Source organism: Scomber japonicus, chromosome 21 (assembly GCF_027409825.1).
Source record: "Scomber japonicus isolate fScoJap1 chromosome 21, fScoJap1.pri, whole genome shotgun sequence".
Lineage (NCBI taxonomy): Eukaryota > Metazoa > Chordata > Actinopteri > Scombriformes > Scombridae > Scomber > Scomber japonicus.
The window spans coordinates 28,107,934-28,132,807 of NC_070598.1; the positions used below are offsets into that span (position 1 = coordinate 28,107,934).

General features: G+C 39.8%; 1 protein-coding gene across 2 annotated transcripts in view; it reads left to right on the forward strand.

Moving 5' to 3' along the window:
• The window catches only part of arhgef4 (Rho guanine nucleotide exchange factor (GEF) 4), a 65,277-nt gene that overhangs the window by 21,258 nt on the left and 19,145 nt on the right, over nt 1-24,874 (forward strand). For both annotated transcript variants that reach the window (XM_053342513.1, XM_053342512.1), the window contains one exon: nt 24,059-24,210. In XM_053342513.1, coding sequence (XP_053198488.1) covers nt 24,059-24,210 — 152 coding nt within the window. The remainder of the gene's footprint in view (nt 1-24,058; nt 24,211-24,874) is intronic.

Below are 24,874 nucleotides of genomic sequence, written 5' to 3' on the forward strand. Positions count from 1 at the left end.
ATGTTTGAACTACTGCAATATATATTCCCATTTTTATTATTTTAAAATTGACCTGTTGAAAATCCTTATACGTCATTGACCCACATATATATATATTTATCTTGGGACTTCTGTTTGTTTGTTTTAGAAACACTTAACAACTGCAAACTCATCCTTTAAAGTGAAACATGGTTATCTTAGCCTGTCACAGACAGGTTTGAGTGCAGGTTTCTCTGCGCTGACATCTGATATGACTAATAACAATAGAAATAAATCACTCAGCTGTGGTCAGGGATAGGGTTAGTAATGAGCTTCATGCACACAACATGGTAAAATAGTATCTGATATACTAACAAGAGGAAAGAGCTCACTGACTCAAAGTGGACGTAAAACAGTGAGAGCAGATGAATATATGGAAGAGTGTTAAACAGTAAAAGTGGTTTCACATGTCAAATCTACTATATAAGCACCTGTGCTGTTTCACTTGTGAGAACATGACTTTCATATGTGATATTTCATGTGAAACAGCAGGTCATGTGTTGAATTATGATATAGGTTTTGTGAGTGTTTTTCATGTATAAGATATAAATGAGTCAACTAAAGTGAAAGTTTGAAGCCAAGCATAGAAATAGAAATGATTACATCTCACTGCTTTCCTCTGTGATGGTTTTTAAATGTTTAAGTTAGGATCTTGAGGAACATACAGAGACAACAATAGTAAATGCCATTACTCTAACAGATAGATGAAGCCACTAGCATTACAGATTCCATGTGTGGAAGAGGCTTTAGTCTACCTTTTCTTCCTCCACTTGTCCTTCAATCACCCACCCCCCCTTCTTTCACTCCTCTCCTCCCTCTCTACCTCCAGTTTCTCTAATAATAATGCAGGCGAAGGTGTGCAGCAGCATGAGGAGGAGGGGCATCAAGGTTTTTACAGACCTGAAGAGAGGTGTGTGTGTGCGTGTTAAATTCCATTCCATTTAGTGACTGTGTGTGTGTGTGTGTGTGGTGTGTGTGTGTGTGTGTGTGTGTGTGTGTGTGTGTGTGTGTGTGTGTGTGTGTGTGTGTGTGTGTGTGTGTGTGTGTGTCCTTGTACTGTATACATGCTCACATTCTTATACAGGCCATGTAAGGCTGTAAACATTGAGACCAGACGAAGAACTCAGCTAAGCCTGGCACTTCCCAGCACGCTCTCTGTACTCCTCTCCTCTCCTCTCCTCTCCCCTCCTCTCCTCTCCTCTCCTCTTCTCTCCTCTCCTCTCCCCTCCTCTCCTCTCCTCATTCCTCCTCACTTCACTTGGTCAGGGCCTGGAAGTCCTCATCAGAGAAGATCAGTCATGTTTGCAGAGTTCACAAATCCCCCAAATGTCTGCAGCACAGTGGAGCCAGGCTCTTTGTGTATTGTGTGTTTGCACTATATAGAGTCCCACCATTTAATGAGGATTCAGATGTGTGATAGCTGCTTCCTCTGCAAACCTCTACATCAAGGTGTATGGAATGATGTTCCTTATGTCCTTAACTGTGTGTGTGTGTGTGTGTGTGTGTGTGTGTGTGTGTGTGTGTGTGTGTATTATTCTATGCAGAGAGTTTCCTTTTGGATGGAGCATAAAATCTTCATGAATATGATTTCAAATGAAAATGCTAATTATATAGCACTTTCATTCTAAATGTATTTTGATGACTTTTTTAAACATGCAGCAGTTATGTGTGTGTGTGTGTGTGTGGGTGAATGTCTGTGTGTGAATGCTTGTGTAATGTGCTACATATGTAAATTAGCTTTAAGCTAACTCAGGTATAATACATCAAATGGCAACATTTATGTTTAATATTGTATATTATCCCTTTACAAGTAAATTAAAAAAAAAATTAAAAGCAATGAATCTGTCTCAATTAATAGCTTAGTTTTTTAGTCCATAAAATGTCAGTACGGAGTGAAAAATGTCAGTGGTTCCCTAAAGCACAAGCTGACGTCCTCAAATGTCTTGTTTTGTCCTCAACCCAAACATATTCAGTTTACTGTCAAACAAGACAAAACAAAGCAGAACATATTCACTTTTAAGACGCTGGAATTAGATCATTAGATCATTTGGACATTTTCTTCTTAAAAAAAATACTCAAAACAATGAATTCAAATAAAAATAGTTTGCATTGAATAACTGGTAGCTGACTAATCATTGTAACTCAGATCATATACAGTAACAGAATAATGGCACAGTTTACAAATCCACCACAGTAATAGCATTTACTTTGGCTTACTTCCCTTAATGAGTCTGTGGACAGGACAGAGTCTACATGCAAATATAATGTGGGTCACATGATTGATTGATGAAGGCAGCTGAAAGACACATTCCATATTTACACATACACAAAAAAGTCAACACAAGGTTGTCTTCTTTCACAGTCTGTAATGTGCAGCAGAGGATCTGAGCGGTTGTAATAGAAGATTTAGTAAAAGAAGACAGAAAGTTAACAGTTTTCTCAGATGAACATATGTGTGTGAGTCTTTCCTACTATTACTCTCTTTGTACAGATGTTTTGAGTCAAAGTGTCAGTCAGAGCAGCAGCATCCTCTCTGTCTCTGCTCATCACATTCACAGTGGAGTGACAGTAAAAGAAGGAGAGTGTCGAAACCAACCATTGAAAAGATCATCATGTGTTTATTTGGAAAGTTGATCTGCTTCAGCCTGCAGTGTTTTATGATGATGTCATTGACTGGCTGTAATTACTCTTCTTTGGCCTGTTATTCCTGGTGCATGTGAGGATGAGTGTGCACACTGTGTTATTTCAGCAGAGGTTAAGCTCTATGTGAATGAAATCTCCTCCACTCAGATAACCCGGTCAGTTTTGTCTAAACTTCAAACCAGCCACGTGCTCTCCACATAGACTCACATAATAAGAGCACACATAATCCTCACATTAGACAGACACACACACACACACACATACACAAACACACACACATACAACGCTGTTTGCTTCCACACTGACCTATTTCTCTCCATTCATTCTGTCCTGATAATGATACACTCTCTCTATTGGCTGTTTTGGAACCTCCTGACATTAAAGGATCATTCCTGGTTTTTACAACTTGGTCTTGGTCACTTTTATCAGGTTAAGTGTCATCTGGAAAATCTGTGACATCAAAATATACTTAAAAATACTGTCAAAGTGAAAGGATAATGTGAAAGTGTCTTACTGGAAAGCAAAACATGTATTTATCAGAGGAAGTAAATGTAATCCAGGCAGGGGTGGATTGGCCATAGGGAGTACCGGGACTTTTCCCGGTGGGCCGGTCAATAATGGGCCGGTGGCTGCCGTTTTTTTATTTTTTTTATTTGTTCATTTATTTTTTGCTGCTCCTTGCCATGGTAACTCTCCCGGCCCAGGGGCAGAGACATGCACCGGCCCACAAAGCTCCGCTGCAGCCTGCAGACACAGCAGAGGCCCATTGGCTTGTCTGTCTAAAGAATACCTGGCCCAGTGGCCCTATGATAGGCTACAGAGGCCCAGGAGTCCCACCCATGCTGGTTCTAAATGTTCAGAACGGTTACTAACTGTCTATGAACTTTACTTGGCATAATAAACAGCAAACTCTGCATAGTGTGATGTGTTACAACTAGGCCTAAATCTAGTTATCTAAAGTATTGGAAAACAAATAACCATATTCATATACTATCCTGATTAATTGATTAGTTGCTTTTATTAACCACTTAACCAGTATTTTCATCAAAGGATGCCACATAATTACAAATCTGCAAGCTTACAACTCACATGTTGCAATGTCATGTGGTTTGAGCATGTAGATCTGATCATTTCTACCTATAATGACATCCGCCAAATCAGGTCACCAGAGTTAAAGTGTTTTAAGTGTCAACATGCACCGTTCTTTGTGCCTATAGTCTGAGCATGGATTGTAGTGGGCCGGTCTGGACCAAAAAGTCCAGGGCCGAATTTTTGTCCCAGTCCAGGCCTGAATCCAGGTAAATTGTGTGTAGACACAGTTGTGTTTAGAGATGCATGTTAATATGAGGAGAAAAGAGGACACACTACTCTGCTTCCTCATGAGGATTCTTTGTGTCTGTTTGTCTCCCGTGCGGCTCATCTCTTTGGTATAATGTTTCTATACCCTCAAACAAATGCTCACATACACACAGATGCAGGATACACACACAAACTACACATACATTCACCTTGAGTTAATAGCAGAGAGCTTACATGCTTGATCAGACAAATGATGGAGAGTAGAAACCCATTCCTGCTGTAGGTGAGACTGCTTTAGATCTGCTGTTGCTATGCTTACTGATTTATTTTCTTAACTTCTTCGCTCTGTGTTCACATCAGTTCTTTTTTTAATACCTTTAACCCTCACATACTGTTTATATTCTGACCAATGATTAATCTCAACATCAATTTACTTTCATAAATTCCCTGTGAGTCAAGTGTTTGGTTAATCATTAATGAAGTTGTAGAGAGAAAACCAAGTGTATTCTGTTTATTTATGGGGGAAAAGACAATCACAACCACTATTTTATGGTCCAGGAGAATATTTTATAGAATATGATGACTACGATTTTTAAGGTTTTTTTAAAGAAACACAGGTCCAGTTAAATGCACAAACTGGACCTGTGTTTCTTTAAAAAAAACCTTAGAAATGTTTGTATACTGTACAGTAGGTCACATTTAGGGAAAAGTCCAGCAAAGAGAAATGTTATATGGTGTTTTTACAGCTCTCAAATGTAAAATTGGGTCACATTTGACCCTGACCAGAGTTAAGCAACATTCATATTATAGCTTGACCTACAAGCTACTGTGTGAATGTTTTTCTAACAGACCTGGTAGTTGGATGTTTCTTGTTTGGATAAAGATCAGAAATCCATTTTATTAATTCATTGAGATTTGAACTCTGCTCTGTGTGTGTGTGTGTGTGTGTGTGTGTGTGTGTGTGTGTGTGTGTGTGTGTGTGTGTGTGTGTGTGTGTGTGTGTGTGTGTGTGTGTGTGTGTGTGTGTGTGTGTGGCTCCAATGGGGCACCACAAGTTTGAGCACAGGACTAAAAAAAAAAAAAAAATTGTTGTGTAGATAGATCATTTTAAAAATAAATGTGTTGGCGCGCAGGTGGTCGAGTGGTTAGAGTGCATGCCATATATGCAGCCGACCCCGGTTGGAATCCCGATCGGAGGTCCTTTGCTGCATGTCACCCCCCCTCTCTCTCCCATGTTTCCTGTCAATCTACTGATTAATAAAAGCGTCTATGCCAACAAAATCTTTAAAAAAAAAAAAATGTGTTCACCAAAAAATGGATTTGTTACAACATGAATGGAACAGTGTGAACTGAGCTCATATCTCTGAAAGCTAAAACAATGTAAGAGGAACAGTAAATGTGTCTCTTACCTGCTCACTATTTACTGTCCCATGTATGTTTCAAACCTCCTTTACACTATGAAACACATTGTGCTTATTTCATGGATTCTCACCAAACCACACTATCTAAAACTGTGCTGGCTGATTTGGGGCCTGGGGCCTGAGGGTTGGAGGTAGGGGGTAGGGGACAGTTAAAGGGTCATTCCAGCCTATAGTTTCCCAGCACTCCTCTGCCCCCGGGTAGATTTTTGAGGCTGACAGGGTGGGGGTCTCTCTGGCTTCTGGAGAACAACTTGTCCCACTGTTTCTATTTATAAAAGCAGTAATAACACAGCACACCAGAGACCGCATCCAGCCCACCAGCTGCTCCCCTCTGTCTGCCCTCATGAGGGTCACATACAGGGATGCTTTTTAGATTGTCACCCTTCAGACTGTAGCCCCAAAAGCTTTCAATGGGTCTTTCTGTTGTATTGTGTTACCTTATTGATTTGTTTATTGAATTGCTCTTGGATAATAGTCTGTGCTAGTAATAGATAGGAGTTTGGTTAGAATGAGCCGTCTGTACTGAACACAAAGTATTTCTGGTTTTCTACTCAAAGAGCATTTTTCTTTTTGTCTGATTTTTAAGATTTTGACCTATTAAATGTCATATAATGAAATAATGTTTTTACTTTCTCTTTTTCTGTCGTTCCTATAGTTGGTTGTTCTCTGCAGGTGTGGATGTAGCTATTCAGTAGAATTGCCTTATTAATTCAAGTTCAATTAATACCTGCATACACTACAGATAATTTTATTTAATTTTATATTTCTGCTTTTTGTATCTCTATTGATTATTTATGCTGGATAATGTTGATCTTATTATGAAGGAAGCTTCCGTTAACTTATTGAATTCTTTAATCTTGTTGGTCTTTGTTGTTGTTATTTTAAAAGGCTTACACTGTACTTTAACCCTGGCATGTATGAATGTATGGTGTCCTGTAAATCCATGTGGACTAGGCATATTCATATATACTACACAATAATAAACATCTCAATCAATCAAAATCATAATTGTGTGCAGACACTGGTTTTTGTTACTTGGGTCTGATATCTTTGCATAATGCATAAAGTTCAGCTGCTTCTCACTTGCAGACGTTTAGATAAGGATTTGGATTAAGGATTGAGAGTGAAATGTGGATTTGGTTTAGTTTAGGGAAAGAGTCATGAGCTTGGAAAATGAAGAAATTGAGGAGACTTCTGTTAAGTGCAGTAATATAAACATGTGAGATCGGCTAATCAGTGTTCTTAAAGTTTGTAAAAGGCATCCTCTTCTTCTCACTGTGTTTATGTGTGTGTTACTGACTCATCATGGAAGGCATGCATTCAGACCTGGAAGTAATCACTTGTCAGCCTTATCATTCAGTCAGCTGAAGTGATTCCTTTGAAAGGCTGCCAGGAAGTAAATCTGCACTTGTGTAAAGATGTGTCTCCCAAGAATGATGAACAGCAGCTCTGTGAAGTCACTCACATCCTACATGTTATGACTTCTGAATGCAATCACTGCTATTTTGCCTAAGGGACCATGTGAGTTCAGATAATTCATTATAATTCATCCTGATATGAACAAGTGTGTTTACATCCTGGTGACACTAGTAGGAAATAGAGAACAAGTTGTTAAGCATCAACAGAGAGCTGCTCAGTGTTAATTAGAGCTCGTCAGGAAACACACCCACAGAGCAGCTGAGGAGAGCTGGCTGGTGTTACTAGAGGCAGCACATGGCACATCCCGGCACATGGAGTGAAAGTAGGGCTGACTTTTATTTAAGCAGCTGTCTCTGTTGTGTAATGTAATGTGATTTATATCTTCGTGTTTGAACCTTTTAGCGTCAGTATTTCCAGCTTTTACAAAAACAAGCTTCAAACCAAATGTAGCAAAATCATTAAATATCATCTTTATGACATCACACAACATAAGTACTCAGACAGACAGAGTATATTTATTTCTAGTTTAACCACAGCCAAAGAAATAAGTATAGATTCTTAAATAGTGGCTGACGCCATTATTCACCTCAACTCAGGCTCTTCTTTGAAAAGTATCTCGACTGAAGGGGAAACAAATGCAGTTTATATCATAATCTGATATTTTACTTAAATGTATATCATGTTAGAGAATGACTCTGTCTGGATATGAGTGATAGTTTTTAACAAAATATAGTATTTTAATGTCAATAACTTGCCCATACGTGTATTTACTTGCATTTATGCCATTTGCCTTTTAAAAAAAACCCTAAAACCAACAAAAGTTACAATAAACCAAACGTAAGCAGCAGACAATATATCCATCAGAAAATATATATAAAATGTGTTATCAATCATTGAATCAATCAAACTTTATTTATATAGCACCAAATCACAAGTTATCTCAAGGCACTTCACACATAGAGCAGGTCTAAACCATACTCTTTAATGTAATATATAGAGACCCAACATTCCCACATGAGCAGCACTTGGCAGCAAGGAAAAACTCAGTTTTAACAGGAAGAAGCGTCAGGCAGAACCAGGCTCTAGGTGGGAGACCATCTGCCTCGACCGGATGGGTCGGGTTATCTTTATATGAATGTTTTTCCACTGCTTTGTGGCAATATTAATATGTTTCTTACAATCTATGGTGTAAAGTGTCCACTTGTATACAGACTAGGATGGAAACTAAACCAGTACCACCTAATGAAGGTTATAATGTTCAGTTTTCTTTAAAGACAGTGTAAAGTGAATTCAGACATTTTCTTCTAAACACATTAAATAGGTCATAAATATATTTCTAAAAAAGGTGTAAAAAACATTTCAACCATTTAGATTTGAATTGTGGAGCTAGGCTTCACAAACTGTGTTTCAACATTTCTGTGTTCAGGATTTAGTGGGCGGGTCTGAAAATCATAAACCCGCCCCTGCTGCTGTAGAGGTATAAATACATTCAGCACACACTACTACTACTACAGTCTACAGTTAGCCAGTTAGCTGAGTTAGCTGCCGAGCTGATCGCTGAGTTAGCCGCCAAGCTAGCATCTGAGTTAGCACCAGAAAGCTCTCAGACGTAGTGTCCATGTTTCTGGTAGAGGTGGTGACTTTGATTGACAGGTGACACTTGGTAGGGGGCGTGGTTTCAGTGAACTCGGCAGGCACTCCCACAGCGTTTGGGAGCAGAGAAAGAGGCTGATTTTTACACAACTTTGAAGCCTAATTTCATATATTTGGTGATTTTTTTAATCATTCAAATTTGGCAGGGTGGTTAACAACACACTTTTCTGTGGTATGTCAAACTCAGAACACATATTTATTCTTACTTTACACGGACTTTAAGAATGAGTCAAAGAGGTGTAAATTCACTCATGAATTCACTTACTGTATGCAGAGGATGTCTTTTTGTAGTGTGTTTTATTGGATATTGCATTACATTGTTCCTGTTATTTTGTGACATATCTATAACAAAGGTATTCTGAAAGAGCCGAGTAATGAATCTGGATGTAATATAATGTTTCTCTTTGTTTTTGTGGCTTCAGAGCAAAATGTAGAAATGCTGGCTGAGTGTTCAGAGCACAGCCCTGAGGAGCTGACAGTGTAAAAGGTAGTGGTGGTGGTGTTTGAGCTGTTTTTCAAAATGGTGCACAGGCCCCACAGTGAGTGAAAGGGGCGAGCTAAAAGGGAGTGCACTATGAGGAATGAATGTATGAAGGTGAGTCAGACAGGAGTGACAGCTGCACTCACACAGGAGAAGACGCACAGGCAGAGGACGGAGGCTCAGAGCATAGGCAGGGTGGAGGAGAGATTTCAGGGCCAAAGTAGCCAGCAGGTCTGGAGGTGGAGTGAGCAATCCCATCAGTATGTGGTAAATCCAGAGCTGCTGGGTGAGGCTTACAGTATCAGGAGCTGTCCCTCTCACTGCAGCCATATATGGTCAGGAGCTGCTTACTTGTCCAGCAAAGGAAATGAATTAGCAGAGAAACAAGTGAAGATGACATGACAGAGCTCTTTATGATTGATAGATGGATATGAAGCTGTACTACAGTGCAGACAAAAGGACAAATGTCTCAAAAACACTTTATATTTAGACTTTGTATGTCAGTGAGTACACATTTAAAATGGTACATTTACTAGAGTAGAGATATGATATAAAATGTGAGATGATAGAAATGAGTCTTCAGTCAGAGATGCTGAGGTATGTATTAGACTATGATGGGCAATGTTATAAATCAGTAAGCAGTTGAATTAACATAATTTTGTCATCAATGCTATGTGACCTTTCTAAGTTAAACATACTACACTATTAAATAAATAGCAATATAAAATCCCATCCACCGTGATAGAGGAGTAACTATTGACTAACTTGAAGATGGAATCCATGAAAGAAATGTAAAGAAAGAGTGAGTGCACCACAAAAAGTCACAACACATGATGGCCTGCTGTCACACTGGGAACAGAGCAGAAAAGCTCATTCTTCACCTGGGAAATAGTTACATCAGTATTCTCGGTCCATTTGCTAGTTTTTCAAGAGCCTCTCCGGTCGATGACCTTTGACCTCTTCCCAGTAGATGCTTTGACCAGTTTTGGTACAGTATGGCATTCACACACAGCTGATGTTTCTGTTTTTGTGTGTGTTTTTTAAAATCTTTCCTGGTAAAATGTCTCACTGAGTATTTTATATACCTAGGCTTTTTTTATGAGCTCTCTGAACCAACATACTAATCCAATAGACTTAACATGTTGTACCAGTTTCTGCAGAAAAGATCCATGAAGCAGTTAAGTAGAGGAAGTGAAAACCATGACACAGCCATGCAGGAACACTATTATTTGTTTGTGTCACCTGTGTTGTTCATTAAAATCACTCTGTCATATATCTTCACGTAACTGCCTGTGAGTTTATGTACTGCTGTTATTTCTGCTCCTGGTTAGATGATTATTTCAACATTTTTGGGCTACAAGTCTATCAGAAGTCAGAGGGAAACAGTAATGAGGCAGAAAATGCTGACACAAAAGCTTCTTCACTGCTTGTTTGTTATCAGCAGAAAATGAGGCCATCTCTCCATCATCAGACCACCACCTAGATTTTATTTTCATATTTTATTGTCAGCATTTTCCCTGCATGCTCGCTGCCTCCCAGCCCCTCCCACAGGGACGTAACCATGTTTTTCCATTCTTCAATCACAGTCTGAACAGCTGTGACTGTCCATCGTGAGTTCAGTTTGTCTTAACCTCTGTGAGAGTCAAGGCACAAACAAATAAACAGGAGTCTAAATATACCACATATTTTATAACAGGAAATGATTTTCAGAGGCCAAACAATGTTTTGAAGCTTTAACAACTTTTAATTTGTATTAATCAAACATTTGTGTGTTAATCTTCGACATATCTAATATTTTGGGTGTTGTGCTTATGTTCTTTCTCTCTGACAGTGAGATGAGAATATTAACATCAGTCTCATGATTGTGTGTGAAGTATGGAGCTGCAGTCAGGATGTAAATAGTCTAGTTTAGCTGAGCTTTATTTATTTCCAATTTACTAGATTTTTTCCAGAGTTTCCAATCATTACCAATGGGCTTAATCAAAGCTAGCCAAGTTGGTTGATGTTAATCTGACTCTCTCTCAACATGAGGCGGTAAGAGAATGACTAGACTGAGAGAAAAATGACTTCTCATAGTCATGTGACTGACTTCATTAGGTTATGGGTACAGACATGCAAACATGTACTCAATACTTTGACAAAATAATCTTAACACATGGTCTACTTAATCACTTTTTTTCACAACTGTCTAGATATTGTCATTATCTTCATTACTAGACACAGCTGAATGTTTTAATAGCAGTGTCTCCATCCTTCACATTGAGGCCTATCACTGGTATCTTACCTGATGATCATGAATTGGCGTCATGTCACCAGCATCATCTGTCAGTTAGTCTGTTTAAATACACACCAGTGTCTTACCATGGTTTGAATAATGATGGGATATGATATTGTGCATGACCTGATTATTAATGCTTCTGTATCATGGTAATCACTTTGGTTTTTGAACAAGTACCTGCAAATCTAGTGTCATTCCCATCAGCCTCAGCTGCACTAAACTATTAAGCAAATGTTATGAGGTTAACACACACTGAACTAAAGATAGTGAGCTTGGTAAACATTATACTTGCTTAGCATCATTGTGAGCATGTTAGCATGTACTGTAGCTCAGAGCATCACTTTGTATCGTGCAATCTCTCTGAGCTGCTAGCATGACTGTATTCTTAGTCTTGTTCCACTGTTGTTGTTTTGTCTGGAGGAAAAGAAGAACACTGCGTAAAGTTGATTATTATTGTTTTATAGAGGTCAGAGTCACTGGTCTGAGTGCCTTACTCTCATATCCAATAATACCTCAGGCTGTGCTGAGTACACACTGGCCATGTCTGCAGTGTTTTAAAAGCATAGAAAACACAGTATCCTCCCCATAATGTGACTTCCTTTTATCTGTGTTCATGTTGCCAGTGGCACTAATGATAGTCACTCACTGTTCTGTGATACATGTACAATACACGTGCACTCTTTTTCTTTGTTTAAATGAGCACAATATGAAGATTTAACATTTAGAATAGAGACCTCATGATGTATAATATTTATCTTCAGTAGCATCTTCACACCTGTCTACACTGCAGAGTGTGTGTTTTCACTCTATCAACCCCCCCCCCCCCCCCACCCTCAGGCCTGACTGGCTGTATTCTTCCGAAAACAATTCATACAAAGTCTGCCTTGAATTTCAATCAGCACCACTGGGATCCATTCAACCAGGCATCAGTACTGCACCATGTGCTTACAGAGCTGCAGCCACTCACTTCGCATTATGCCTACAAAGGACCAAACCCAAATATGAAGGTGTGTTTGTATATCACAGTGTTGGTTGTACATTCAGTGCACACAGTGACAGTAAAGCCTGTAATCTCACTTTGGTGTCTGTGTGTGTATGCAGCTGCACCTCCAAAAGTCATTTTGGTGCAGATCAATACACACAGAAATAGTGGTGCCTGTGCTCATGATCCTCATTGATCCTCATTGACGTGGCCAGCCACAACAGAAAGCGTATTAACTGTCCTCCAGTCTGCCTTTTTGACAGTACGATGGACGAGCTACCACATGTGTCCTGCTTCTGTAGATTTACTATCCAGAAAGCAATTCACATCCCAGAATTTCTAGTGGACCAACTGGTGAATATGTTACTGTGTTGTGAAGTGTATGTTTTTAATCATGCTGCAGGGTGGAGACATTCATCTTAGTGCTGATAACCTTTGAACCTAATCGACTGAAGGACAGTCCAGCCTCATAAAATAACATGTTTATATTTACTGCCAAAGACTCCTTAACCTTTATGTCGTCTTCCCAGGTCAAATTGACCCTGTCTGTTTTGACTGTTCCTTCTTTCCTCCCTTCCTCCCTTCCTTCCTCCCTCCTTCTTTCCTTCCTCAATCCCCACATCTTCCTTCCTCCTTTCCTTTCTTCCTTCCTCCCTTCCTTCTTTCCTCTGTCCTGTTCCTCTTTTCCTTTCTCCCGCCCTCCCTCCTTCCTTTTTTCCTCCTTTCCTCCGTCCTACCTTCCTTCCTTCTTTCCTGCATCCTTCCTTCCTTTCCTTCCTCCCTTCCTTTCATTTCCTTACTCCCTTCCTTCTTTCCTCCCTCCCTTCTATCCTCCCTCCCTTCCTTCTGTCTGTCCCTCCTCCCTCCTTCTCTCTTTCTTTCCTTCCTTCCCTCCTTCCTTCCTTCCTTCCTTCCTTCCTTCCTTCCTTCCTTCCTTCCTTCCTTCCTTCCTCCTTTCCTCCCTTCCTCCTTCCTTCTTCGAATCGAAGACGACAGGAGGGTTAAAGCCATGTTAATTAGCACTGTTAAAAGTTGGATGCAGCATGCCACTGCAGTGGATCGGTCAATAAGACTGCTTTGTTTCTTTACTACCAGCAGGATAAGAATGTACCATCAACATGATGGTACGGCTGATTTCTCCCAGTGCTTTTCACTGGCCTCACACACCAGTGTTTGATATGGTTTCACTCAGTTACAGACCAATCCCAGGCATTATCTCTGGTTATGACTGAAAAGTTATATAACAAACTGTTAAATAGGGCCAGATTGTATGAAAGCCTGTATTTTGTTTTAAGTGCTTTGTTTGTTTGTTTGTTTGTTATGCATCTAATTTTCTGTCCAGACTTCACAGAATACAGTTTTTTCAGTGAGAAGCAACAAGCTAACGTAATGAGCTTAAAGCAAAGGGTAAGCTATGGTAAAATCCTAGGACAGATATGTAGACCTGCACCCCCCCCCCCCCCCCCCCCCCCACCCTCAACATGTTTAGCAAAAGTATAAAACCATGACCAATTAAGGATACTAATACTAATTCATATTTATATCAGGAAAAACTCATGTTAATGTACATTGTAAGCAGAATGTGATTGCATTGTCCAAAGAGGAGCAGAGCTAATACTAATGCCATCAAGCTTCTCCATTGGCTCTGATTACTTTCTGAAAGGTTAGTGCTCTAAGTAATCCTTCAGCTGTGTCCATGTTACATGTGATCCTCACCTTTCACATTGTAGCGGACCTTATTTTCTTCACCTGTTTGTTAAAACTATAAACTTTTCCAGCATTATTTGCATATGTTGTTCCAGTCTTTCAATTAACATAACAAAAACTCTTATTAATACCAGATGTCAATGAAAAGGCCCAATATCCACCTAACACATCAATATACCCATCCCTCTGTGGCTGTATTTGTGTTCATTTCATGGGTTTCTAGAGTGAAAAAATGTCCACATTTGTTGATGCTACTGATTTGATTTGATTTATATCATTCAAATGATGAATTGCTGGCAGAAGACTACCACCCGATTAAAAGCTACATTCAACAAGGGACAAAATATCCACAAGAAAGGGATGTGAGAAACTGTCCGAAAATTGCAGGTAAAATAATATGAGGAATTGAAATGTGATGTTAGTTAAGTCTCATCTAGTCAGTTATACCCCCACAACCCTTTAGCCCCCACACCCAACAACTAAGACACCCTCACCATAAACAGTCACAGACGACAAGTCAGGCCCAGCTAGTGGCAACAGGATAAAAGGAAATGGAGAGATGTGGAGAATATTGGATGGAGGAAGAGATGGCCACAGTGGGAGGAATTTGTAAATGGAAAGTGTCCTTAAAACCCCTCCTCATCTCTTTGATAGTGTCTTGCCCCCAGACATTCACATGACAGATGTGATTACATAACAGCCTCTAACTCTTTAGCGACTGTATGATGCAATGGGCTTTCAACTAACTCCAGTGTAAAGCAACTACTCTGGCTGTCTATTCACTTCTTGGTCTTCTTTGTCTCTGACTCAGTCTCCTTCTTGGTCTCCTCCTTGGTCTCTTGGTCTTCTTTGTCTCTGTCTTGGTCTTCTTGGTCTCGGTCATGGTGGTCTCCTCCTTTGTCTCCTTCTTGGTCTCGGTCTCCTCCTTGGTCTTCTTGGTCTCAGCCACAGTGCTATAAAATGCCTTGAGCATCCTTCAGTGTGTGGACCAGAGAACCTGCTGCTCAGACGTATTTTCCTCACTGTCTATTCCCATTTTAACACAAATTGAGGAAAATACTTCTGGTGGGTTTGGTATCAAATGCCAAGTGCATGAAAGTCATAACATCCAGTATTAACATGAGTGGGGATGGATATATTATCAAGAAGAAAATAAGAAACTTAACAACTAATTCAGCACTTAAAATCAGTTCACTTTCTGATACTCAATCATTTTGGAGTATATTTTGTGATTAGAGTGCAGTGCTTTTTCTGGAGCTTTCAACTAAATATCAGACCTCATGAAGCTTGCTTATTTGTAATGTAGATGGGTCAGATGTCAACAGGTAGGGATTGTAATTTCAGTCTGTATTCAAAGATGCCCCGTAGTGTGAGATGTGAATGTCCTCATTGATCTTTCTCTGGCTGTCCACTGTCCTCGTTGACATCTGTTGACTTAGCAGTGGTCTGAATTCAGAGTGGGATTCTCCTCCTTCCATTTCTTGTACATACTGGCCCCAAGTACTCCCCAAACCTGCTGAACCCCCTGTCTCCATCCTCATCCTCACTGATCTGTCATGTATAAATGTTACTTAGAGCCCACATTGAGATACTGGTCTGTATGAATGAGTTTTCTGTGAACAGTGTTTTTTAAAGTCTGCATTAATTACAGTTATTTTGTGTTTAGATAGATAGAGCTCTTGGTGTTTTGTGAGAGGCAACAGTATAGTGTTTAGTTTCTCAAGCAATCAGATATGTTAAAGTTTTAATAGAGTGAACTTTCCCTTGGATTTATCTGCACAGCTGAGAAACTCTTCAAGGTTTCTAGTGAAGGGGTGTGTGTGTGTGTGTGTGTGTGTGTGTGTGTGTGTGTGTGTGTGTGTGTGTGTGTGTGTGTGTGTGTGTGTGTGTGTGTGTGTGTGTGTGTGTGTGTGTTCCAGCTGCTGGCTCTCAAAGTAAACACATTGCCTCAAAACATTTTCACGCAATGATGACAATTTTCTTGCATTTCCATCCATCTTATTTCCAAATGAAACACTTAACAATACACTTGTTCTGCACTCTTAGAGGAGCAAAATAGCGAACGTCAATTCATCAAATTGGATTTTGTCCATATTGGCACATGTGTGTGTATGAGGGCACAGGAGGATCCCTAAGGAGAAGTGAACCTACAACCTTCAGAACTTAAAAATTCGTCATCCTTGACATTAAAACCCACAGGTATGAAAGAAACCTCTTCCCCTTTCTTTGGATAGATGGGTTTGCCGTTTGGATAAAAGGGTAAAATTTCATCTATGAATGTGTATTTGTGTGGAGTGTGTTAGAAAGTGAGTAGCTTGCCCACTCAGCTGTAGGGAAGTGGCAGCTGAGGCACTGGCCGGCGGGCCTTTCTGTCACCTTGAAGGACCGTTTGGCGAGGTGCCCGACTCCAATCTGTCACCCCCCGTAACAGAGAAATTAGGCATCGGTAGTATCACACTGTGGTGAGTGGAGGACACATGTAGCATTTTACCCAGTTTCCTACTGAACTGTTCTCAAACATATCAGATTGAATGTATCCAAATATAATAAATGAGCTGTAGTACATCTAGGTGGCAGTTAAAGCAACCACAGAAAGTTTTACAGTGTATTAACACATTATTATTATCATATACTGTGTGATCTAAAATGATTCTGCTTTATTACAACTTGGGTCTTATTTTTGTATTTTCATCAATTATTTCTGTCACTTACAATCACCAAAGCTTAAGATGTGCAAATACAGGGACGTCAGATGAGTCAGAAAATATCTAATCTGTCTTTGTAAAATTGAAACAAGACTATAACTGCGATAATCTACAATACAGGAAGTATACAGTGGGTCAAAGCTGCGGCAGGGCGTTGGTCTGTAAATTGTGATAGATTAACAACAGACAGTTTGTGTAATGATTTTAGTTTCTCTTTGTTTTCTTTGGCAAAACAAGTAAGCTGGGAGGATTGTTTCCATCCTGTTTGATCTGTGCTGAGCAAATCTGAGGAATAATCTAGTAATGAGTGGAAGTGTCTGGCCCTTTATATTGTGAGGCCCATCAAATCAAGACCCAGCTGCCATTAACCGGAATGATCATGGTCATAAAATGTGACTGTTATGATAGACCACAGGTGTTCACTTTGCTTTCGTTTTGTTTTTAACTATATAATTGCATTAGTAGCATACGTCTGTGTTTTTATCGGTAGTCTAAATACAATATAATCAAGTAACATTTCCATAATTGTTTTGGTGATACTGAGTCTGAAACAACTAGGACGGCTCCCAGGCTGACTCCCCATCACATTCACTCACTTCATATACAGCGTGTGCCACACACTGATAAGCATTTAACAGTGACAACCATCCAGCCCATATTACATGCCTGCTATGACTGCATGTAAAGCATAAAATGGGACGGACAGAGTGAGGCAATATGAAATGAAAGTTAGGGAAAGAGTGGAGAAAAAAAGTCCAACTCACTGCCAGAACTTTCACTCAGTCAGTTCCAGTGAATACCAATAAGGAGAAGACTACTTTAGAACATGGCTATGTATTTGCTGCTCCTCTGAATGAAATGGATATCAATCTCATACTGTATCTATGTGTCAAATATAGAATTGGAGTTACAAGCCCTACACAACAAAGATACACAATGAAAACCTTACACATTCTGTATCTTGTTTGTTTAATCTGTGCTTTAGCAAGGCCAGACAAGGCCATTTCTCTACTTCCCTACATGCCTCTTAGCCCTAGAGCCATTGTTTCCTACTGAAGACAGAAATCTTTAAAAACACATTACAAAGATCTGGTTTCATTTTTAATTTTTCATCTTTAAATTCCTAGAACAACTGGTCACTGTAGTTTTTTTAATCAAACTTAACTCAAAACAGGTGGGAATGGTGCATTTATAGGGAACTATTTTAAGTGACGGATTAATCCACATTTGGAGGATTATATGTGTTAATGGTAATGAAGGAGAATGTCACCCAGTGCAACAGTGTATTGCATTGACGTGTTTTTAGTATTTTTTGCACAACAATGTGACACAGACGAGTAAGCTATATCGAGCTCTGGTACACAATACTTGTTAGTAGATTCATTCATTGTTCATTTGTTGACAAGAATACATTTTATCAGCCTCATCCTTTTAGCTACAGATATAAAAGAGGACAAAGTTAATTTAGTCTAACATCTATCTATGTTAGAACCCCCCCCCCCCCCCCTCTCTCCATCGTCCTGGTTAGCAGGCCAAGTGGTTAGGGGCAGCCAGTTGTACAAGTCTGTCCAGTCACCCAGTGTTAGTAGACACGTGCCACGCTGCTGCCAGCAGCACACACACAGCCACTGAAAATGCAACCATTACGCTTGAATTCCTCAGCTCACCACACACACGTGCACAGTTGTGCCAGTGAGTATTGAATGTTCTCCATGCAGACAAATCTGATCCACTAATATGACTAACCCACATCCAGAGGCTCAGGATGATTAAATGTTACAGTCCAACCTCACACACCAACATGCTCTGCCTCAGCTTCAGCTCACTGTGGTTACACACACACACACACACACACAATCCATTTAAATCACAGTTCTGTTCTGTGATCCCATCAGCATCTCAGTCATAACACACACGCACACACACATTTCAAGGACAAGCTGACCAGCCGAGCGAGAAGCAAACAGTAAGCAGTGCAATTTAGTTCTCCCTCCCTGCTTTGAGTGACACAGTGGCCTGTATGAAGCTGCTGCTGTTCAGTAGGTGACACTGATTGCTTTTGTTCTCTGTGGATGATAGTACAGTAGAGATGAAGCCTTTAGTTGCCATAGCAACATGGCAGGGTGTAGCTGAATGAATCACAACAAAAATTATTATTATTAAGACCACATCACTCAGGGGTCAGGGATGAGTTAAATGTAGAAATTATGTTGTAACTCTGTCAGAGCAAAGCATCCCTGTCTTTAAATATAAGGGGCTATGCTGAATGACAATGAATCAACACACAATAGTTCAGTCTTGGCAACTGCTCTAAAGCCCCAGACCACTGGCAGCCCATGAAGCCTGAGTTTCACTTCTGCTTTTTCAGGGTTCTTTTGATTGCATTTTTTTAGGAAGTTAGCTCCACTAAAATAGTACTTAGTAACTACAGTATCAGCTACCAATAAGCAGGTCCTTCATTTTCAGCTAATATTGTGGTACTGTCTTGTTAAGACCTTAGTTACTTGAGTTTATATATTTTGGATCGTGGGAGAGAGATATCAAGTTCCCATGGAAACAGAAAGAAGCTTTCAGAACATGTGACATGAAGGAATGAAGATTTAAACATCAGTTCAAGAGTTTGAAATTTTTTTAATGGTATTCAATTGGTTTTGTCTTTTTAATTGTATTTTGTCTTTTTTGGTATTTATATTTTGTTGTACTTTTATTTTGAAGATTATTAGTTAAAGGGAAATTTACCACTGAATTTAAAAACTAGGTCAACTATGTTGTAGAAATGTGCACTTATTTTTGAAATTGGTGCCCTAAGAAAGCTGAAGATTCCTCTTACTGCTCTTAAGTGGGAATCCTACAACAACCAGAATGTATTGTACGCATCCCGTCCAATTAGACTGTCTGACTCTACTGACGTTGTATGTACAGCCAGCAGAGCAGCTGATAAGCAAAGACTGAACAGCATTATATCTCTTTACTGAGACTTATTTTCATTTACAAAATAATTTTCCTCATCAAGTCTGGATGTATTGCACTGGTGTGCAATAATCACAAAACTAATGGTGCACTGAGTTCAGTTAGGTCAATCATTGCAAACTTAGTCAGGTTTACCAAAGCAATGCAAGTTTGTTGCAGCACAGAGTTTTCTGTTCTGTCTCTCTTCTCTGTAAACTTCTCTCTCTGCACCGGGCATCGGTAGATGGTGCAACCGCTTATCTGGCTGCAGGCACCTCTCTCTTGTCTGACACTGTAACGTAGCTCCAGTATGGTGACTGCTTCCTCCTCCACACTGTGTTGTGTCTGTAGTTACACAACGCCATATTCAGCCTCATATCATGAAACTAATAGTATGATAGTAGTATGATATTTTAGTGTCTGCTTTTCCCTATCACCGGTGTAACATCGTAGGCAGAGTGTTTTGGGAGACCCACATTTGACTGTCCCTGAAGGCACCACCTCTGATATACAATAGCATGTAGCTCTTTCTCCTCACAACTACTGTTATGTTACTGTCAAATGATGGCGCCGGTGCTGGATGAACAAGAGATTTTGCAGCTTTGCCCCAGAGACACAAATAACATTTGTTGCTGTTGTTTTTCACACTATATTCCTAAGAGTCGGATGGATAGAGCTAAGGTTGAAAAGGCTGGCCAAAAAATACTGTGATCTCACATCTACTACTATACATATACTACTATATATTTAATGGATGTTTCAATGTTCTTGTCATCTTCTTTTATAGTCTGCATGTGTTGAACATATTTCTATACACAGAATTCTTATTATAGTATGTATAGAAATGTGTGTATAAACAAGACTTATGGTCACCTTTTACAAAAAAATATCTCCAAAATCAGGGACTTTCTTTGTCAATCTAACTCAAAGAAATGCATACCTGTATTTGTCATAAGCAGGCTGGACAATCCCGTGTTTATGGGCCTTCAGACTAAAACAACTCATAGATTGAAACATATTTAGAGCGCAGCTGCACAAGTTGTGGAAGGAAAAAAAGGACTCCACCCTCATTGCTACTACTACTCACTACTCATTGCTTTCACAATACACTTTCACATCCTTCTTACAAAGCTCTTAATATCCACGGTATAAAAAGATGCCTTATAAATAAATGTTGAATTGAATGATATTTAAATGATGTCATTACTGTTGAGGAGCCCCAGAGCTGATAATTCATGTGATGTCCTTCCTCTCACCCCTCGATGCTGCTGTAAGCCAGACTGCAGAAAAGGCCACCGAATACCTGGAGCCCCTCATCTCTCTGCACTCTCCGTCATACACCACCAGTCAGGGGGTCCTACGCTGCCCCCATGAGGACAGCATTTGCAACTTCCAGGGTCCTTATGTTGGCAAATGATCTATAGCGTTACATGATGTGTATGATGCTGTTGTATGTGTTCATAAAAGTACAGTTTCTTCAGAATCCTGTGCCATATGTTGAGTGTAGAGGAATGCTCATTGTCCTCGCTCAGTGAAGTGGAGAAAAAAAATGGCGCCTGACTCACTTTTAATACACTGCCCCTCTCTGCTGCATGTAATCGTGCACTCTCTAATAGCTGAGTCTTGTTTTCCAAGAGCATCTTTTCAACATCGCCCAAGGGGGCTCTGTGCTATCTCATTATATCCGTCTCTCTGTCTCCACGGTGATTTGTCACCACGGATACGTCCTCTGTGGCAACAGCTGTCGATTAGGCAGCTGAGGGCGACGCCTATGATGAGGTGTGACAGCAAGTGTATTTTTAGCTCATCAGCCAGGTAGCTGCAAAGTGTGAGTTCACACACTTCAGAGGATGCTTCTGTGATTAGAGGAAACACAAAGCCTGGCTGTAGAAGTCTGATTATATCATGGAATGAGGCTGCTCATATTTATACATATATTATCCCAAACCTTTCATATGTCAAAAGTATTTAGTCGATACCCATTATATAGAATAGATATGTGGAGCAGATGTAGATGACAATATCTGACACTGAATCTGTACATTGAAAAAGTACCTGTTTTGTGGTCTAGTGGATAATGGTGATAGGAGGGAAGGTAGTGATGAAAAGATCTCCATGGTTACAACTTGTAAGCGTTTATATGAGTCACTGGCAGGGAGCTGCTAGACCCCTGGGTGCTCTGAGACCTTTGACATCAATGCAGGATGATGTTCAAGAAGTCAAGCCTAGTCATGATTATTTACTAAGTGGAGATTTCCACATCACTTTGCTTGCACCACTCAAACTACATGGAGATGAGAAGTTACTCAATATTTTCAGGTCTATGTTGTATAGTTGACAGAAACTCATAAAACTCAATCCTTATCCCTTATGTGTTCTACACGTCTGACCTGACACAGATAGCCCAATCAGAGCCTCCGACCTGACAAACTGTCATAAAAAGTATTTTTTGTGTATTGTGTGTATTAGGGGGGTTATCTTATGTCTGTTACATGTACACTCATACAAAATAATAAAGTTTGAAGAGGAATATGATGGCAATTTGTTAAAACTAGTGCCGATAAATCGGTTGATATGAGCCTTTGAAGATATATCGGTATCAGCGTATATGTTGTCCAATATGCGCCGATATGAAAACTTTTTTACAGAAATTATAATGCAGAAATTGTCATTGGGGTGATTTAGACATGGTGTCGTTGCGTAGTTTGTCCAGCAGAGCGCGCTTTGACCACATTGCATTGTTCACAATACTGTCCTTTAGCATGAGGGGCGGGGTTAGCATCAGAGCTCTCGAGCTAACGGTAGTTCGAAGTCCAACGGTCTCAACAGTATGTTACCAACAAGTTTGTGGAATATGTACTGAGAAGTTAAACAATGACCCCGTTATTTCCCCTTTCAGTATAATTAATATCACATTAAGTCAGTCACTGACAACTTGTCACTGATGCTTTTCACATGTAGCTATGTAGCAGCTGTAGTGTGTCAGTACAGTCAGTAATGTTAGCATCAGAGACTGAAAGGTTAGCATCAGAGCAGCTTTCTGCAGCTCAGCAGACTGGTGGTGGACTGAATCTGTTCACTGTTGATGCCAGACAACGTTGTGACCTAGCTGGTGAGACACAATGCTGACAACAGTTATTCATACTCATTAGCCGTTAGCCACAATAGCTAACCATGTAGCTACTTCCACAGCTTGTCAGCTCAGTGGAAGCTAGTCCACAACGTGTATGTATATTCATCTAACAACATGTAGCTATTGATAAACAAGAAAACAAGCATTTCTGACTGAACATGAATCAATTGAAATATTGACTAATATGGTACAGTACTGATGTTTACAGTATCTTGCTATTGTGTTTTTATTTATTCTCTATTTTGTTGGTGTTAATTTCTAGAAATGCTTAACAATGTTAAAAATACATCAAGTTACTTGTTTAATAAAGCAGCCTACCATGCATTGTTCTTTTTTATCATCATGAATTAAGTTGAACCCCAAACCACAAAAAGCCTTCTTTTGCTTCTTTTAGATAATGTTACATTAATATGTTCACTTAGTTAAAGTGTCCTTTTGTACGCTTCCATGAGATTTTACAATTTAATTATAATTTGAATTGAACACAAAGTTCTGAGTTCTGAAAGTGAGTCTTGTTGCAACTACTGAAATGACATTTGTCAGTCATCAGGCATCTGTCATAGCATGAGTGCCCTGCCAACCTTGATCATGCCTGTTCTAAGTTGAGGTGAGCAGGGGGCAATTATTTTTATTATTATGTATCATTATTGAAATATTATTATTATAGAATGAACTTCAAACACAAAAGGTAGGCCAAAAGATCTTAAGGTGCCCACATACATGGCTAGCCAATCATTGCAGTCTGGTCACTCAGTCACACTCATATACAACTGTGAAGAAAGGTTTTGAGTAGTGTGTGTGATTATGCTAGGCTAAGAGAATACATTACCCACAGCACAGCACAAAGACACTTAAGTCCTTACTAGGTAAATGTGTTCTGGATGCTTGGTGGCACACTAACATGCAGCTTCTTGGCGTCTTTCTCCACCTCAGGCTCAGCTGCTCAGTCACTCTATCACTGTCTCTCTCAGAACTGACTGTCCTGGCAGTCAGGGGATGACAGTAGTGACACGCTTTTACTGAGCAGAGATGAGTGGTGATGGCTATTTGAATGAAAGCCATTTTTTAAAATAAACTATAAACTCCTTTTTTAAGAATAATGTTAAAAAAATGTTATCGTATTTTTCTGATATTTTGGGTAATACAGCTTGACATATAAGGTATCAGCCATCATAAGGACAATGGTGACTGGCATTCACCCCCATTTGCTCACTCATTTAGTGACTTGCTCAGATAGAGAATGCAGTATTTCAATTTGTTAAGCACCTGGTTTCAGGCTTGATTAAACACCCAACACCCTATGTGAGTCAGTTCATCAAACTGTCTTTTTTGTCTCCTCTGTTCTCCTTCTCCCTCCATGTGTCATCCAGCTGTTGTTGTTCCTGACGGGTCATCAGAGAAGGCGGGGGCCGGGGAAGAGCTGGGCAGCGAAGAGGATTTGTTGTATGAAGAGTTCCGCGGTTCTGGACATCGCTTTGGGCATCCAGGAGGAGGAGGAGGAGAGCAGCTTGCCATCAATGAGGTAGGCAATGCTGAGATCTATAATCTCCTCATCCTTCCATCAAATGATGCATTTCACCAGGTTTAACGCGGTGATTGGCCTGCAAACCGGAGTCATTTGGTTTAAGTTGAGGATGAAAACAATTATATGTAGCATCTAGTGATTATATTACTTTTCAAATGATCCTGATGGCATAAGTGTGTTTATTGAGTCTACCACAGAGTGGCACATCTTGCTGCTTGTTGGGCAGAGTTGCTGTGATAACAGAACACCATGCTCCTCCAAAACAATTACTGCAGCTTAAAATAAAACAAAATTATTTGAAAGTGTCTGCTGAGAAAGAGGGGCGCTCCAGGGAAAAAAATAAATTGGTTCATTGTTGTGGCTAAATGCCACGAATTCTTCTAAACCTCTCCCCCACTGTAAGAGAACAGTGACTGTCTGTCTGCAGATGTTAGGCTTTGTTGATGAGGACAGTTACATTTCTTTATGAGATAAGAACCAGCTTGTCCTTAAACCATTGCTGTCACAGGGCTGAGGTGAACTGAAGTGATGAGACATACATTAAAATGCTAAACTATGAAATACTGTATAGTGCATATGTAGTTCAAATCCAATGGTAGCAAGTGAAACAGCCTCAGCAGAGCACTGGAAATGGCTCTCATTGCCTTTTGGCTTAGAGAGG